The sequence below is a fragment of the Chiloscyllium plagiosum genome, unplaced genomic scaffold (assembly GCF_037043375.1).
Source record: "Chiloscyllium plagiosum isolate Xiang-an unplaced genomic scaffold, Cpla_swu_hap1 HiC_scaffold_28, whole genome shotgun sequence".
Lineage (NCBI taxonomy): Eukaryota > Metazoa > Chordata > Chondrichthyes > Orectolobiformes > Hemiscylliidae > Chiloscyllium > Chiloscyllium plagiosum.
In genome coordinates, this window is record NW_028270166.1 from 8,639,770 (window position 1) to 8,658,351 (window position 18,582).

The 18,582-nt window shown below is 45.5% G+C and overlaps 1 protein-coding gene and 1 long non-coding RNA gene across 7 annotated transcripts in view; one reads left to right on the forward strand and one right to left on the reverse strand.

The window, feature by feature from the left end:
• Positions 1-18,582, reverse strand: part of arhgef18b (Rho/Rac guanine nucleotide exchange factor 18b) — a 209,846-nt gene that overhangs the window by 168,931 nt on the left and 22,333 nt on the right. For 3 of the 6 annotated variants that reach the window (XM_043721413.2, XM_043721414.2, XM_043721412.2), the window contains exon 1: positions 16,333-16,512. The exons of 1 other annotated variant lie outside the window; for it this stretch is intronic. In XM_043721413.2, coding sequence (XP_043577348.2) covers positions 16,333-16,408 — 76 coding nt within the window. In that variant the 5' untranslated portion in view covers positions 16,409-16,512. Of the gene's footprint in view, positions 1-16,332; positions 16,514-18,582 lie in introns of those variants that run through there. 2 more of the 6 variants (XM_043721416.2, XM_043721417.2) reach the window with 1 other exon arrangement.
• Positions 1-18,582, forward strand: part of LOC122565435 (uncharacterized) — a 57,784-nt gene that overhangs the window by 16,953 nt on the left and 22,249 nt on the right. Inside the window, exon 2 of the long non-coding RNA XR_015751808.1 lies at positions 16,149-16,269. This is a non-coding gene — a long non-coding RNA (uncharacterized LOC122565435). The remainder of the gene's footprint in view (positions 1-16,148; positions 16,270-18,582) is intronic.

The following is an 18,582-nucleotide window of genomic DNA, read 5'->3' on the forward strand; positions in this document are numbered from 1 at the left end:
TTTGCTGAACAAAAACATTCTCTCAAATTTAAAATTAACAACAGATCCAGCATCCACTGCCATTTGTGGAAGAGAGTTCCAAACATCTCCCATTCTTTGTGTGTAGAAGTGCTTCCTAACATCTCTCCTGAATGTTCTGGTCCACATTCTCAGACTATGCCCCGAGATCTAGAATCCCCAAACATTGCAAATAGTTTATCTTTATCTACCCTGTCTTTTCATGTTAATATCTTGAAGATTTCAATCAGATCACTCCTTAAAACTTCTAAAGTCCAGAGAAAACAGATCTAATTTATATAATCTTTCCTCTTAACTTAACCCCTAAAAGTCCAGCTATCTTTCTTGTAAACCTACATTAAACTCCCTACAGGTCCAAAATGTCCTTCCGAAGTGCTAAGATCTGCACACAATGCTCCAATTAGGATGTAATGAGGGTTTTATATAACTGCAGCATAACTGCTGTATCCTTGTACTGCTGTCTTCTAGTCAAGAGGCCAGCATTCCATTATCTTTCTTGAGTATTTTCTGCACCTCTTCATGGAAATTTAAAGATCTGTGCACCAAAACCTCCGAGTCTTTTTGGACATCCACTATTTTTAACTTCATACTATCTAGAAAGTACCCCTGACCGATCCTTTCCTGGTCCAAAATGGCTAACCTCACATTTGCTTACATTGAACTCCATCTGCCACAGTTTTGCCCTTTCACTTAGTCTATCCAATAGCCCTTTGTAATTTTATGCTATCATCTAACTTTGTGTCATCACAAAATTTGGATACGTGACTTTCTATCCCATTAGGAGAAAGTGAGGACTACAGATGCTGGAGATCAGAGCTGAAAAATGTGTTGCTGGAAAAGCGCAGCAGGTCAGGCAGCATCCAAGGAACAGGAGAATCAATGTTTTGGGCATAAGCCCTTCTTCAAGAATCCTAAAGAAGGGCTTATGCCCGAAACGTCGATTCTCCTGCTCCTTGGATGCTGCCTGACCTGCTGCGCTTTTCCAGCAACACATTTTTCAGTTCGTTTCTATCCCATTATCCAAGTCGTTAATAAATAATGTGAATAATTAACAGCCTAGCATAGATCCTGTGGGAGCCACTGGTCTCATCCCAACTGGAAACAAACTTGCTTTTGAGTTCTGTTCCTGTACCAACTGATGTCACTATGAAGGCTACCTTCTCAACTTTATCTGAGACACAGTGACCTTCAGGTTAACCCCACCGCTGGTCATCTCTTTCTCTTTCTCTCCCTCTCTATCTCTCTCCCCACCCAGCCCCCCCACCTCTCTCTCGCTCTCTCTCTCCCTCTGTCTCTCTCTCTCCCTCTCTCCGTCTCCCCACCCAGCCCCCCATCTCTCTCTCTCTCCCTTTCTATCTCTCTCCCCACCCCTCCCCCACCTCTCTCTCTCTGTCTAACCAGAGGGCAGCTTCTGGCATTTCCATTCAGTCATCCTCTCATAAATTCAGCCTCACGGCCTCCTCTGTTTCTCACCTATAAACCCCTTCATCCAAACTATCTGTACTGGACAGCTTGTTAGAGATGTTTTCTTCCTGTCTTTTCTTCCCATGCAATTTGGGGCGGCACAGTGGCTAGTGGTTAGCACTGCTGCCTCACAGCATCAGAGACCCGGGTTCAATTCCAGCCTCGGGTGACTGTCTGTGTGGATTTTGCACATTCTCCCCATGTCTGCGTGGGTTTCCCCTGGGTGCTCCGGTTTCCTCCCACAATCCAAAAAAATGTGCAGGTTAGGTGAATTGGCCATGCTAAATTGCCTGTAGTTAGGTGAAGGGGTAAATGTAGGGGAATGGGTCTGGGTGGGTTGTGCTTCGGTGGCTCGGTGTGGATTTGTTGGGCTGAAGGCCTGTTTCCACACTGTAAGTAATCTAATTTTCTACCTTCTCTTATTAAATTGTCAAATCAGTCTGCGATCCTGCAAAGTCATAGAACTGGGATTTCAGTGCAGGGTCAGGAAGCAAACACCCAGATGGCTTTCAGTTCCCCAGTCCAACTCTGAGCTGTGTCAGCTCATTAGATCCGATTGCAAAGGCGCTAGCTGGACATGGGTTTGGGTTGGAGCCCTATGAAAAGGAGCCTAGCATCTCTGGGAGGTGGAAGCTGCCCTTCTGACCCCATGTTGGGGGTATCAGTGCACTGCTGGGGGTCAGTGGGAGGATAAAGAAGATGCAAAATGGCCTGGGATGTCTAGTCAAGATCCAGTTTACCATCAAGCACTCACTGATACCTCTCAAACACAAATGGAGATGATCATGTTTTTGCCATGTGGCGACCCTGACAGCTGTATGCCAATATGCGCCAGTTGTAATAAACCCCAAAAGGGGTTTAAGGGGGTGAGCAAGCACATACCCCATTTCTTCACCGCATCAGAACTTTAAAAAAAGTCCAAAACAATCCCAGAGACATTGTCGATCTGTCAATGACCTCCAGGCCAGTGAAGTTTAAACCATGGCTGAGTCAGATCACAATCCTCTCTGGAAACCAGCCAACCCTGCACAGTAGGATGTCACCTGGCCCATTGAACCCATGTTAACTGGTATTTTTCCAAATTCATTCAGTGAAGGTAGCAGCCATTCTTGTCAGACTGGATCAGTAATGGAGCTGGACATTATCTTCATTTAATGTCCCAAATGCATATGTCCCTATATTGACCGCCTAATGGAATCTTCCCTACCCATGTCTCAGGTTGAGGTGAAACTCAAAGCCGCTGCCATCAGATAATTCAGCAAAATTCACCCAATTACTGGTGACCCCTTTGAACCAGTTGTGGTGGATTTCCAGGTCTGTAACTAATAGGCAATCAGAGAAGCTAATTAAACATCTCAAAATGTGGGGCAGCATAATGGGTCAGTGGTTAGCACTGCTGTCTCATAGCACCAGGGACCCAGGTTCAATCTCAGCATTGGGCAATTGTCTGTGTGGAGTTTGCACATCCTGTGTCTGAGTGGGTTTCCTCCCACAATCCAAGAGATGTATAAGTTAGGTTAATTGGTCACGCTAAATTTCTCATAGTTTCATAGGGGTAAATATAGAGTAATAGCTTCTGGGTGGATTACTTTACGGACGGTTAGTGTGGACTTGTTGGGCCAAAGGACCTGTTTATTGGAAGAGTAGGATAAGTTTTAAACGAGGAATCAAGCGGGCTAAAAGGGGTCATGAAATAGCTTTAGTGAGCAGAATTAAGGAGAATCCCAAAGCATTTTATTCTTATATAAGAAGCAAGCGGGTAACTAGAGAAAGGATTGGTCCACTAAAGAATAATGAAGGAAGGATGTATGTTGAACCTGAGCGAATGGGTGAGATTCTGAATGATTACTTTGCATTAGCGTTCATTGAGGAGAGGAACACGATGAATGTTGAGATTAGAGATAGAAGTTTGATTAGTCTGGATCACATTGACATAAGTAGGGAAGATGTGTTGGGTAGGCTAGAGGTTATTAAGGTGGACACATCCCCAGGACCAGATGGGATCTATCCCAGGTTGCTGAGGGAGGCAAGAGAGGAAATAGCTGGGGCCCTGACAGATATCTTTGTGGCATCCTTAAATACAGGTGAGTTGCCGAAAGACTGGAGGTTTGCTCCTGTTGTCCCCCTGTACAAGAAGGGTAGTAGGGATTTTCCAGGTAATTACAGACCAGTGAGCCTGACGTCAGTGGTGGGAAAGTTGCTGGAGAAGGTACTGAGGGATAGGATCTATTTATATTTAGAAAATAATGGACTTATCAGTGATAGGAAACATGGTTTTGTGTGGGGGAGATCATGCCTTACCAACTTAATAGAGTTATTCAAGGAAGTGACCAAGTTGATAGATGAAGGAAGGGCTGTTGATGTCATATACATGGAGTTTAGTAAGGCATTTGATAAGGTTCCCCATGGTAGACTAATGGAGAAAGTGAAGTCATATGGTGTGCAGGGTGTTCTAGTTAGGTAGGTAAAGAACTGGTTGAGCAACAGGAGACAGTGAGTAGTAGTTGAAGGGAGTTTCTTGAAATGGAGAAAGGTGACCAGTGGTGTTCCACAGGGGTCAGTGTTGGGGCCACTGTTGTTTGTAATATACATAAATGATCTGCAAAAGGGCACTGTTGGTATGATCAGCAAGTTTGCAGATGACACAAAGATTGGTGGAGTAGGGACTGTCAGAGAATACAGGAGAATATAGATAGACTGGAGAGCTGGGCAGAAAAGTGGCAGATGGATTTCAATCCAGACAAATGTGAGGTGATGCATTTAGGCAAGACTAGTTCTAGAGTGAATTATACAGTGAACGGGAGAGCCTTGGGAAAAGTTGATGAGCAGAGAGATCTGGGAGTGCAGGGCCATTGTACCCTGAAGGTCGCTGCACAGGTGGAAAGAGTGGTCAAGAAGGCATATACTATGCTTGCCTTCATTGGAAGGGGTACTGAGTATAAAAGCTGGCAAGTCATGTTAACATTGTATAATACATTGGTTCGGCCGCATTTGGAATACTGTGTGCAGTTCTGGTTGCCACATTACCAAAAGGATGTGGACGCTTTGGAGAGGGTGCAGAGAAGGTTTACGACAATGTTGCCTGGTATGGAAGGTGCTAGCTATGAAGAAAGGTTGAGTAGGTTAGGTTTATTTTCACTAGAAAAAAGGAGATTGAGGGGGACCTGATTGAGGTTTATAAAATCATTAAGGGTATAGACAGGGTGGATAGAGACAAGCTTTTTCCCAGGGAGGACTCAATAACGAGAGGTCACGCTTTCAAGGTGAGAGGTGGAAAGTTTAAGGGGGATACACGAGGCAAGTACTTCACACAGAGGGTGGTGGGTGTCTGGAGCGCGTTGCCAGCAGAGGTGGTAGAGGCAGGCACGGTAGATTCATTTAAGATGCGTCTGGACAGATGCATGAGTAGGTGGGGAGCAGAGGGACACAGATGCTTAGGAATTGACTGACAGGTTTAGACAATACATTTAGATCAGCTCAGGCTTGGACGGTCGAAGGGCCTGTTCCTGGGCTGTAAATTTTCTTTGTTCTTTGTTTACACACTGTAGGGATTCTACAATTCAAAACGTTTACAACTCATTAGCCCTGTTTACAAGAATGCTCTGCAGGCATGTTCACAATCAAGCTTGCTGTTTTAGAGGCTCATGGTATTAGTTATACAATGCAAGGCATAAGAGAATTATTCTGCAAGACCAGAGAAACTTAACAGCAGCAAAAATCTGATCCTGAACACCTCCTTCCATGTCTATTACCTACCAATCCACCCACCCCTCTGTCCACTCCCACCCCTACCCCCAGTATCATGATGTTGTTGCTTTCAGTACAGCTAACCCACCTTCACCCACTCATAGATCACCCCACAATCACTTAATTAGCTGTTCTTCTTACACAATGAACAGAAATTGCTGGAGAAACTCAGCAGGTCTGGCAGCATCTGTGCAGAGAAAGAAACAGAGTTAATGTTTTGAGTCCAGTGAGGCTGTGTTAGAACTTTCTGAACTTGCTGATGTGCAATCTGAGGGCACTGGGCCCAGTTTGGAGTGCTCACAACAATCCTACACAACCTCACCCTCATTCTTGGGAGAAGTCAGAGGTCACACAACACCGGGTTCTAATCCAACAGGTTTATTTGAAATCTCAAGCTTTCGGAGCGCTGCCCCTTCATCAGGACAAAGGGGCTGTGCTCCAAAAGCTTGTGTTTTCAAATAAACCTGTTGGACTATAACCTGGTGTTGTGTGACCTCTGACTTTTCCCAAGAACAATTCAGCCCAATCCCTTATTCTTTTCTAATTTCTCTGGATTGTTTTCTTTTAAAGTGTCTGTTCAGTTTTGGAGACAAACAATCAATGTCCCAAATCCTCCACACCCCTTCATATCGCCTCTCAGTCTTCCACCATGTTTTTAAAATCTACAGCAATTCAAATTTTCCAGCAGTAGGAAATAGTTTCTCTTTATTTGCTCCATCTAAACTCCAAGTTAATTGTCAGTTTAAGATGGCTATGCACTGTTTTCTGTTCAAATTCATATCCTGGGATCAACTCTGTCAATTCTCTCCCTCAAGACTTTATGACATTACATATTAAAGATTTGGTGAAGTTGCATGATACCTGCATAACACATGGGAAACTCATTATTCGTTTGAACACTGTGTAGTAATGTCAAAGAGATGTGAGAAGCTCCTAGAAGCAGAAGCAGGCTGTTGCACATTCAGAGCTGGAAATGTGTTGCTGGAAAAGCGCAGCAGGTCAGGCAGCATCCAGGGAACAGGAGAATCGACGTTTCGGGCATAAGCCCTTCTTCAGGAATGAGGAAAGTTTGTCCAGCAGGCTAAGATAAAAGGTAGGGAGGAGGAACTTGGGGGAGGGGCGTCGGAAATGTGATAGGTGGAAAGAGGTCAAGGTGAGGGTGATAGGTCAGACTGGGGTGGGGGCGGAGAGGTCGGGAAGAAGATTGCAGGTTAGGAAGGCGGTGCTGAATTCGATGGATTTGACTGAGACAGGGTGGGGGGAGGGGAAATGAGGAAACTGGTGAAATCCGAGTTCATCCCTTGTGGTTGGAGGGTTCCTAGGCGGAAGATGAGGCGTTCTTCCTCCAACCGTCGTTTCGCTGTGGTCTGACGATGGAGGAGTCCAAAGAACTGCATATCCTTGGTGGAGTGGGAGGGGGAATTGAAATGTTGAGCTACAGGGTGGTTGGGTTGGTTGGTCCGGGTGTCCCAGAGGTGTTCTCTGAAATGCTCTGCAAGTAGCCGGCCTGTCTCCCCAATATAGAGGAGGCCACATCGGGTGCAGAGGATGCAATAGATGATGTGTGTGGAGGCGCAGGTGAATCTGTGGCGGATATGGAAGTTTCCTTTGGGGCCTTGGAGGGAGGTGAGGGGGGAGGTGTGGGCGCAAGTCTTGCACCTCCTGCAGTTGCAGGGGAAGGTGCCGGGAGTGGAGGTTGGGTTGGTGGGGGGTGTGGATCTGACGAGGGAGTCACGGAGGGAGTGGTCTTTACGGAATGCTGATAGGGGAGGGGAGGGAAATATATCCTTGGTGGTGGGGTCCGTTTGGAGGTAGCGGAAATGACGGCGGATGATGCGCTGTACATGGAGATTGGTGGGGTGGTAGGTGAGGACCAGTGGGGTTCTGTCCTGGTGGCGGTTGGAGGGGCGGGGCTCAAGGGCGGAGGAGCGGGAAGTGGAAGAGATGCGGTGGAGGGCATCGTCGACCACGTCAGGGGGGAAATTGCGGTCCTTGAAGAAGGAGGCCATCTGGGTTGTGCGTTTTTGGAACTGGTCCTCCTGGGAGCAGATGCGGCGGAGTCGAAGGAATTGGGAGAATGGGATGGCGTTTTTACAGGGGGCAGGATGGGAGGAGGTGTAGTCCAGGTAGCTGTGGGAGTCGGTCGGTTTGTAGTAGATGTCTGTGTTGATTCGGTCGCCTGAGATAGAAATAGAAAGGTCGAGGAAGGGGAGGGAGGAATCTGAGACTGTCCAGGTGAATTTGAGGTCGGGGTGGAAGGTGTTGGTGAAGTGGATGAACTGTTCAACCTCCTCGTGGGAGCACGAGGCGGCGCCGATACAGTCATCGATGTAGCAGAGGAAAAGGTGGGGGGTGGGGCCAGTGTAGTTGTGGAAGATGGATTGTTCCACATATCCTACGAAGAGGCAGGCATAGCTGGGGCCCATGCGGGTGCCCATGGCTACACCTTTCATTTGGAGGAAGTGGGAGGATTGGAAAGAGAAGTTGTTCAGGGTGAGGACCAGTTCAGTCAGTCGAAGGAGGGTGTCAGTGGAAGGGTACTGGTTGGTACGGTAGGAAAGGAAGAAGCGGAGGGCTTTGAGTCCTTCATGATGGGGGATGGAGGTGTACAGGGACTGGATGTCCATGGTTGCACATTCAGACCAGGCCTGATCTGTGGTCTAACTCCTAGTTTATCCCACATTTTTTAATATCATTGGCTCACAAACAATCTCTCCCACTCAGTTTGAAAACGAATAACTGATTTATCATCAATTACCTTTTATGAAAGATAATCCCCAACTTTCTCCAGCCTTTGTATGAACATGAGTGCCTTAATTTCATTCCTGAAAGATCTGGTTCTAAGTTTTAGACCTGAATCCAGTGAAAACTGTTTCTCTTGATCCATTCTATTTGGTCCCCTTAATGTTTTGGAAAAAAAAAATCTAAACTCCAGGAATAAAAACCCAGATTGTATAATGTTTCTTCACTACTTAATCCTTGGAGTCCAGGTACAGACACCTAGAAACCATGTGCAGACATAGGCCATTCGTGCCCTTGACCTGCTCTGCTATTCATTCTGGTCATGACCAATCCCCTATCTCAATGCCGTGTCCCCATTTCCCCTCCATATGCTTTGCTACCTTTTAAACTACAAGTTTATCTACCGCTTGATTGAATATTTTCAATGACTTGAGCCTCCGCAACTTTCTGTGGGAGAGAATTCCACAAGTTCACTGTCCTCTGAGTGACAAAAGGTTTCCTCATCTCTGTCCTAAATGGTCTACCCCATATTCTGAGACAGTGTCTCATGGTTCTAGACTCCAAGGGACATCGTCATTCTGAAAACACTATGGCTGTACTCACAGAATCTCTACAGTGTGGAAGCAGGCCATTCGGCCCATTGAGTTCACATCAACCCTCCAAACAGCATTCCACCCACACCCACCCCCCTACCCAACCCATGTAACCCTGCATTTCCCATGGATAATCCACCTAATCTACCTAACCTGTGCATCTTTGGATGGTGGGAGGAAACCAGAGCACCCAAGGGAAACCGACACAGGGAGAAAATGTACAAATTCCGCACAGACAGTTGCCCAAGGGTGGAATTGAACCTGGGTCCATCATACTTTGAGGCAGCAGTGCTAATTGCTGGATGACCATGCCACCCAGAGGCCATTATGTTCCTCCTCAAGGTGATGCACACACCTCCAGGTGCAGTCTCCAGCTGCAGGAGAACACCAATTTCTTTGTACTCTCGCCTTCTTTTTCACTTCTCATTCTGAAGGCACGTCCTACCCACAGTGCCATGATCTCCACTGCAGGTACAGCACGATCAAGACAGGGATCAAACTTCATACTGATGGCACTAACCCCACATAACCACAACAGCCATCTAGTCAACTAGCCTCAAGCAGTTGCTGTTGCCAATGTATATATATGTTACATACATGTTTTGGCCAGGAGCTATGGCCAGTGATGGAGGAGGCTCCAGTTTTGTTTCCTGATCAGAGTTAACTGGCCAGATACCTCTCCCGCTCCGAGTATCTGCCATTGTGAATCTTTCCAATCTGAGCCAATGTGATTCTCGAGCTCTTTGACTTCCCCATCCTTGGCCGGAAAATCCTGGAGTAGGACTTGCAGCCTGATCTTTTAACTCAGAAATGAAAAGCTACCCATCGCACCGTAAACTCTCCTTCCTCTAGGTTTAAAAAAACACTATTTCATTAGACCTTCTGATTATTCTCTATTTGTTCAAGACATTTTAATGATCTACATACATGAGCCTCATCCACCTTCAACCTCCAATGTTTCCAGCTTTTTACCATTTGCAAAGTCTCCTGTTCTGTCCTTTTCGGGTGTAAAGTGATGAGTCCATATTTATTACAACTATATCCATTCTCTTAATCATTTAATATCTTTTTGATGTTTTGTGCTTTCACCTCTGCTGTTTACAGAGCTGCTTATCGTTGTGTCATCAGCGGAAATTGGATTTGTGTCTCCCTTTCACATCAATCTACCACATCAAAGCTAATAACAAGGGGATCTAGACACCACTCCCACTACTGTCTTAACCCCTTCCCTCAATATTCTTCCACCATAAAGTCTTCAGTGTCTGCTTCCCTCTCTAATTATGACAACACTATGAGTAAACAGCATCATAGTGACAATGTTACTAGTAATCCCTAAGGGTTTGGCTAATGCTTGAAGGCTATGGGTTCAAACCCCACTGGACCAGCTAGTGGGATTTCAATTCAATGCATAAAATCAGAAATTGAAAGCTAGTCTTGGTAACTATGAGTCACTGTATTGTTTCTGTTTATTAAAATTCCCATCTGGTTCACTAATCCCATCCAAGGAAGGAAATCTGCTGTCCTTTACCCCGTCTGGCAGACCCACAGCAACGTGGTTTACTAGTAACTACACACTGAAAGGGCTGAACAAGCCGTTCAGTTCCAGGGCCACTGGGGATCGGCACCAAATGCTGACCTCGCCACTGACACCCACATCCTTAAAAGAAGAAAAATTATTTAATCTTTAAGACTCCTCCTCTGACATTTTTCTAATTCTTCTTCTAGACATTACAATGTGGTATATTTAGGGTGTGGTGCTGGAAAAGCACAGCCAGTCAGGCAGCATCTGAGGAGCAGGAGAATCAATGTTTCAAGCATAAGCTCTTCATCCCCAGCTAGATTCAGCCACTTTCTGTAGCACACTCTGGTTGACTGGGCAACTGAACTAACCGACTCCTTGTGCATTATATAAAAAATATTTATTTGCACCACACATCCTAACCTGTCCTTTGCTCTGATGTTTTAAATATGTTTCTGATTTCTCTCTCCTGGTTTAATTACTTCAGATCATTTTGTTTGCCCTTTATCTGGTGCTGAACAGATTGATGAGGAATGGACTATGTGAGTTTGCTTTTAAAAATGTATTTGAAGTTGTTTTATCCCGTCATGAATCGATATTCGTCCTTTTCTGAGGATCTAGGATTCATGAATTGTTTCTCCAGTGCAGAAGTTTTCACAGGTTCTGTGAATGGGAACAACACAAAGTTTGTGCGTGTATCTGTGCATATGTGTTTGTGTTAGCGTGTGTGTTCGTGTGTGCATGCAGAAACGTGTGTACGTGTGTGTGCATGTGTGCATGTTTGTGTATATATGTGCATATATGGACGTGTTTGTGTGTGCACATGTGTGTACATGTTCATGCATGTGTGTTTGTTCATTTATGCACGTGTCTGGGTCTTTTTCTTTATTCATTCACAGGATGAGGGCATCACTGCCCAGGGGATAGATAAGAGTCAACCACATTGCTGTGGGTCTGGAGTCACATGTAGGTCAGACCAAATAAGGATGGCAGATTTCGTTTCCTAAAGAACACGAGTGAACCAGATGGGTTTTTCAAACAATCGATTCATGGTCATCATCATCACCTTAATTCCTGATTTTTATTGAATTCAAATTCCACCATCTGCCATGGCAGGATTTGAACCCAGGTCCCAGAAATTTACATGGGGTCTCTGGATTAACAGTACAGTAAGTGAGTGAATGGGTGAGACAGAGTTGCCTGTGTTTTATTTTCTAGTTAATGACTCAGAGGGTCCACTCTTGACTTGGAATTAAGAGATTTTCAGTTCAAGTCCCACGTTGGAGATTTGAGCACACAATCCAGATGACCACCTCCCCCCTCAACTCCACCCCCCCCCCCCCCATCCCAGCCCTGTACTGAAGGAGTGCTGCACTGTTGGAGTGACCAACTTTCAGGTGTGACAGTAAACTGGCTGCAGGTGGATGTGAAACACCACCTGCTATTCTTTTGAAGAGCAGCATGGGAATTCTCCCTCATGGTTGACTGGACCAATATTTATTCCCCGATCAACATCATTTTAAACTAATCACATTACTGTGGGAGCTTGCTGCATGCAAATTCCCACATTACTACCGTGATTACATTTTAAAACCTTTCATTGGCTGCAAGGCTTTGTGAGGCACAGAATAATAACATCATAAAACATAATTCAATGTGCAAGTACCAGGACACAGAGTTATGAGGATGAATGATGTGAGACTCTGCTCCTGACTGGAGTCTTGCTCGGGTCTGGGACACAGCAGTCCTGAGCATCTGGTTACTTCTCATGAGGGAATGGAGTGGGCTAGAGGAAGTATAGAGGAGATAGAGCTGTTTGATCACACACCACTACATGCTGCATTCAAATATGTGAAATCTTTCAGGAATTAGATTGCAATCTGAGGAATGTGGGTCCTGGTAAATTTTTCATTGTGTCACAGATCAATTCCAGGCAGCACTTGGATCCGATGGGATCAGAGTGGGGAGGGGATTAAAAATGTTGTTTGACTCCCCTGAGGTGGGTGATGGTTCAACCTGATCCCTTGACCCAGCCCCACACTCAGGATGGTCTCAGAGACAGAGAGCCCCCAGCCTTTCTGAGTTCCCTCACTCTTATAAACAGGGTGGTAGCTCGCCTAGACTCTGAGTCAAACGGAAAAGGAAGAAATGTAATTCAGGAGTAGTATTGTTTTACTAAAGCTGCCCAGGTCATTGTCAGGTGGGTCACGTCTGCTTTGGATTTATCCTGATCTGACCTGTGCAGTATCCAGCTGCAACATTTTTAACACTCTCCAGCTACTCAGGGAGGCTGTTGCCCGCATTCTGCATGAAGGGGAGGGGAAGGAATGCCTTCCTCATCGGCCCGCACCAGGAGAAAGCCTTTGACACGAGGACCATGCTCTCCAAACTGGAGGGTGGGGCTGGAATCCGCAATTGAATCCAACTGCACCAAACAATCATCAGGAACCCAACGTCAGCCAATGGGGAGGAATCAGAAGGCTTCCCCACACAATCAGGAGACACCTTTACCTGTCCATGTGTCACATGGAAAAGTTGTCCGAGTCCATCAGGAAGGCAGCGAGTGGGAGAGTGCTGATGGTCCTGCAGTGGAGGCACTCAGATCAAAACCTTCCTGTACACAGCCAATCTACACCTTGGACCCGCTGTCAGTGCACAGACTCATGAACATCTATGACCAGTTCAAAATGGCCTTGCGAGCTGAGGTAATTTGAGGCAAGTGAGGCCACGATCCTTGGGAACTGGGCCGACTGATACTTTACTCCCTCCACCGTTAAGACAGATTACCTGTAGGTGCCGGGGTAAGGTTTGGAGGGCCCAAGGCATGTTAAAAGCAAGAAGGAGAAAATGGCCACCCTTAGCAATGCTGACACTTTAAGAAACTGATGTCAAGTATGAGGCTATCTTGGTGTTGCTGTACATGATCCATTCCTAACTCCAGTGGGCCATGAAATCACCTGGGCCACCTTCAAAGGTATCTGGGAGTAACTAGTAGACCATAGTCACAGGGACATGGTGTAGAAACCTTGATACATATAGCAGAAGAAACATACTGAAAGTCAGCCTTATCCTTCACATGTAGCTGTGTGTAGACTCTTTGTACATAACCACCAGGTGTCACCACATGCTGAGTGTCTCCCTCGTTCTGGGGATGGGTCTGGCCCCATTGCCCTAGAACATCCAACTACTCGGACCCATGTCCCTTGTGGAGAAATTGATGCAGAAATGCATCTTTGACCACACCCATCAAGCAGTGGTCAGCATGTAACGTCTTGGAGACCTTGTGGGAAAGGGAAACAAGTGATCTCATCCAAAGTAATACGGAGGAATGCCTCACGGCAAGAACCCAGCACCATAGCGGAACTTGGCTGGTGGTGAGAAAGGGCCTCCCCACCAGATCTTTCCTTTACACCCAGGGTCTTATCCTGTCCACATCTGCTCCTCAAGGAGGCTGTGATATGGAAGAGGCTGTTGTCCATCTCTTAATGGACTGCGCCTTTATTGAGGAGATCTGGAGAAATGAGTGATTATTGTGAAGGTCGCTCCAAGCAGCTCCATGACCCAGGACTCTGGGCTCTACCACTTATTCCATGGGAGAAACACCAAGATAAGAATGAACTGCACCAGGAGGACCACCCACTCAGTGAAAGGCACTCTTTATAGGGGAATAAGAGGTGATTTGATTGAATCACGTAAAATTCTGTTTAAACACGATCGAGGTGGAGAGGATATTTCCTCTTATGGGAGAACGTAGAACGGGTCGCAGGGGGCGGAATGACTTAAAAACCAAGGGTCGTGCATTTAAAACAGAACAAGATGAAATATTTCCTGCAGAGATGGTGAATCTTCAGAAATCCCTTCCTGAAAATTAGCTGGAAGTAGAGTACTTGATATTTTTAAGGCAGGAGTAGATCAATCCTTGATAAGCAAGGTGGGTGAAAGGGGAGGGGGAGTGGTCAGGTTATTGGGGGGGGGGTGGGAATGTGGATTGGAGGGTACAGTCAGATCAGCCGTGATCTTCTTGAAGGTTAGGGCTGACCCGAGGGCTGAATGAGCTATTCCTGCTCCTAGTTCATACATTCACACAAAGCACCACTGTTGGGGAGGTAATGGTCCAGTGGCATTAGTTGAGTTTCTGGATTAATAATCCAATGATTAATGTTCTCAGGATCCAGGTTCAAATCTCATCCTGTCAGTTGGTGGGATTTGAATTCAATATGGAATCTGGAATTAAGGATTTACTGATGACCATGAAGCCATTGTCGATTGTCAGAAAAACTAATGTCCTTCAGGGATGGAAACTGCCATCCTTACCTGGTCTGGCCTACATGTGGCTCCAGACCCACAGCAATGTGGTTGATTCTGAATTCCCTCTGAGCAATTAGAGATGGGCAATAAATGCCAGTGATGCCCTCAATCCTAAAATAAATTTTAAAAAAGCACAGTTTTCATGCAGCGAATTACTCAGGGTAGTGCCGCGCTCAGGAAAATTCTCTGCTGAGAAACATGGACTATGGGAGCACATGGAAGTCAGAGAGATGCATTTCACAGGCTCAGAGCATCCCAGAACATTTTTACATGCAATAAAAGACTTTCAAAGCACAATCACTTCTACCACAGGAGCTATAACAGCTAATTAGCACACAGTATGTTCCTGCAAATAGCAATGAGGGAAATAATATTGCTTGCAGGATAAATATTTACAAGAACACAGAAACAAACGACATTCACCTCCTAAGCACTTAGGATTCTTCATTAAAATCTTTCCACGTCCCATTAGATTTTTTTTTCTATAGTGCGGACACACAGTTAGCATGTTAGAAACACAGCTCCAAGGAAAAGGTGGAGGAAGAATTCAATGCATGTTATTGCTACAGCGACTCTGAGCTCTCTCATGTCCACCACAGGGAGCTGACAGATTCGCAGACATGCAAACATCTCAACCGAAATGGGGCACCAGCGACAGTGCAGCACTCCCTCGATATCACATCATAGTGTGCACCCACATAATGTGCATAGGTGTGTGAACAGAACCCATTGGAGTCACAGCCTGCTAACCTAGAGGTCAGACTGATGACCTGATGACTTTGTGACAACAGCCCAAGGTCAAGGTCAAGGATTCAAATGGCACAGGAGATAGAGAGTCCTGTCTACACCTCCCCCTTTCACTGAATTAGGCAAGATAAAGGAAGGCCAAGCAGACCGGTTAATGGTTAGATCATAAAAACCTGATTGTAAGAACGGTTGGATGTTGTCCCAGATAGGAGCTGGAACTAGGACTTATCAGAAATGAACTTGCATCCTGTTGTGGTTAAATATGTGACACACACACACACACACATATATATACTCAACTCTGTACACACACTCAATCTCTGTACACAGACTTTTATATAAGTTCAGAAACTCTATATGCACACATTCTTACACACAAACACACACAGACTTACATAAGCTCAGAAACTCTATGCACACATTTTTACACAAACACACACTCAGAAATGCTACCTATGTACTCACAGGACCTCTCCATACAAAATTGTAAAAATCAGACAATATATATGCACTGATGTGGCCACGTACACAAGGATACACAGACAGACAAACTCACAAAGAGACACACAAACAGGCACAAAGGCACACACCCACAACCCTCAGCCACATACACAGAAATCAATGATCACAATATTGTGTACCAGGCTGCCTATCACACAAAACAAACAGCAAGAAGTCCCCTAAACTGGGAAAGAAAACATGTCAGCTTCTGTCCCAGATTCTGTGAAATGGCTGCAAACTCAGTTCCTGATACAAACCCATTGGAAACTTGTCTCAATCTCCACAGGACTGTGAGATATCCCATTCCAGCGGAGAGTCTGAGGTCCCAGCACACAGAACAAATACTCAGACTTGAAGCAAAGACCAACAAAACTGGTAAATAAGACATTCTGTCTTGTCCAGCCCAAACAGAGGACCGGTATAACCCATATGCTCATTCCCAAGTATTGCTGATGCTCATTCCCAAGTATTGCTGATGTTTTTAACAGATTCTTTCCCTTCTGGATTAGTGAAGATAAACATCCCAAACTCCGAAACCACAGCAGAAGGACAGGAACTACTGTCAGAATCTCACCCTCAGAGCTGAGACCAACAAGAGGCAACGCAGTTGGAGCCAAACCGTTGAACACAGTATGTATGAGATATAACAAAAAAAAGCAAATTTTTAAGAGAGCTTAAATATTAAAGCAGTACCTTTCTTAAATGACCATCGCTTCATCCAGAACTTTGAGAAAGAGGGCCAGGAGTTATTTAGCGGAGAGTCAGCCATTTAGCAAGTTGAAATTTATTTTCCAACAAGCCCCAGGAATAATGCGAGTGTGATGGCTCATGCACAGAGAGGCAGAGTGAACTAAAAACAGACCCGATATCCAAAGTGTCGACAGACTCAGTACTGAGAGGGGTGGGGGGGTGGGGAGGGCTGGAAGGAGCAGTCTGCTGTCAGATTCGAGCTGCGTGCCAACATCAGAGGCTGCAGGGAGAGAGGCTGTGGTTTCACTCTGTGCTCTTTGAGTCAGTGCTGGCTGCAAGGGAAAAACAGAGAGAGAGAGAGAGATGCCAGGGGTTGGAGCAAGAGGAGAGAGAGCAAACAGAGACAGGGGGGGAAAAGAGAATGGGAGGAAGGTAGGGGAAACACAGGGGGAGGAGAATGGGGGGGGGGTAATAAAGGGAAACAGAGAGAGCAAACAGAGATGGGGGAAAGGGGAATGGGAGGGAGGTAGGGGAAACACAGGGGGAGGAGAATGGAGGGGGTAATAAAGGGAAACAGAGAGAGCAAACAGAGAGGAAGAAGGAAACGGAAAAAAAGAGAGAGAATAAAGAGAAAAGGAGGGTTTGAAAGAAGGTGACAGAGCAGATGAATGGATAGAGCAAAGAGAAAGATGGAGAGAAAAGTGGAAGGAGAGAAAAAGAGAGGAAGTGAGAAAAAATAATAAAGGAGATAAATCGGGAGAGCAAGAATACACAGGAACAGAGGTTGAAAGGAGATCCATTGGGGAAGCAGTGAAGGGGAGACACAGCAGGAACAATGGAAGTAGGTGATAAACAGAGAGGAAGGGAAGGAAAGAAATTGGAGATTTAGACAGATTGTGAGAGAGAGCAGAAATTGGGGAAACTCAGGGGCAAGTAGAAAGAAAAGGAAGTGGAAGACTATCCAGGGAAAGTGGGTAGAGCTTTAACTAACTGTGAAGGTTAGAGAGAGAGTGTGAGAGAGGGACAGAGAGTGGGGAGTAAAGAGAAACAGGGAGGGTGAATGATATTCAGGCAGAAAGAGTAGAGAGTGATTGTTGTTAAATATCAATGGAAATGCAACACTTTCCCATTTTGAGCATCAAGCCTGATATTGCTAGGACAGGGAAGGCACAGGGTTAGATACAGTGTGAAGCTTCCTCTACACTGTCCTCATCCAACATTCCCAGGCCAGGTGCAGCACAGGGTGAGCTACAGAGTAAGACTTCCTCTGCACTGTTCCATCAAAATCTCTCTGCACAGGGTTAGATACAGAGTGGGGCTGTAAGAATGTGATGTTGCTGCCTATAGTGAAAGTGCTGGGATTTCTGAGGCATGAACTCTGCTGGACCTGGTCCTATCTCAGGTGTTGTTGCATCAGCTGCCCGCTTGGGAAGAGCTCTCACCTCTGAGACAGCAAGACTTGAGGTGTCATCACCCATTCAGCCAATCGGAGAGCTACTTGCTAAGCCCAAACATCCAGGTACTCAATCAGTCATCAGAGTCTCTGCACCGCCCATTCATGCCACCAACTCTAGAGTTTTAAACACATAATTGGAGCTGACATACCCACTACTGAACAGTCAGAAATGTCATGTTGAGGTGAGACATGAAACTAAGGTCCCAGATGTTCATTGCACTATTTTGAAGAAAAATAACAGAGTTCTCCCTGGTCTCCCAGACAATATTCATTCCCACATTGCTGCTAGTGCAATCATGCTGTGTATACATTGGCTACTCAGTTTCCTATATTTACATCAGTGAAACATATCATTGACTGTAAAGTGTTTTGGGACTTCTTAAGGTGCTATGAAAATACAATTCTTTCCTTTTCATTAACAGTGAAGAGTAACACCGGGGTGAATAGAGAGTCAGGGGACCTGAAGAGGTAGGGTCCAACTCTATGATGTTGTTTGTGACAGTCAATACAACTTTAAGAGACACACAATGTCAATGTCATTATGCCTTTAAGAGACATTCTTAAGACATCTCTGTATCATTGCATGTGACTGGAGGACATAAGGTCTCAGACTCCCCTCTTACCTCTGATCACTTGAAGCCTGGCAGTCTATTAGGAGCATACTGCACTGTGTAACAGAATATTAGCCCAGACACTGATGTGCTTGTGAACCTAATAATTTGTAAATAATAGATAGCTGTAATAAACCTCTGTTGGATTCTTCAATACCACAATTTCCACACCCGGTTTCTGATGCT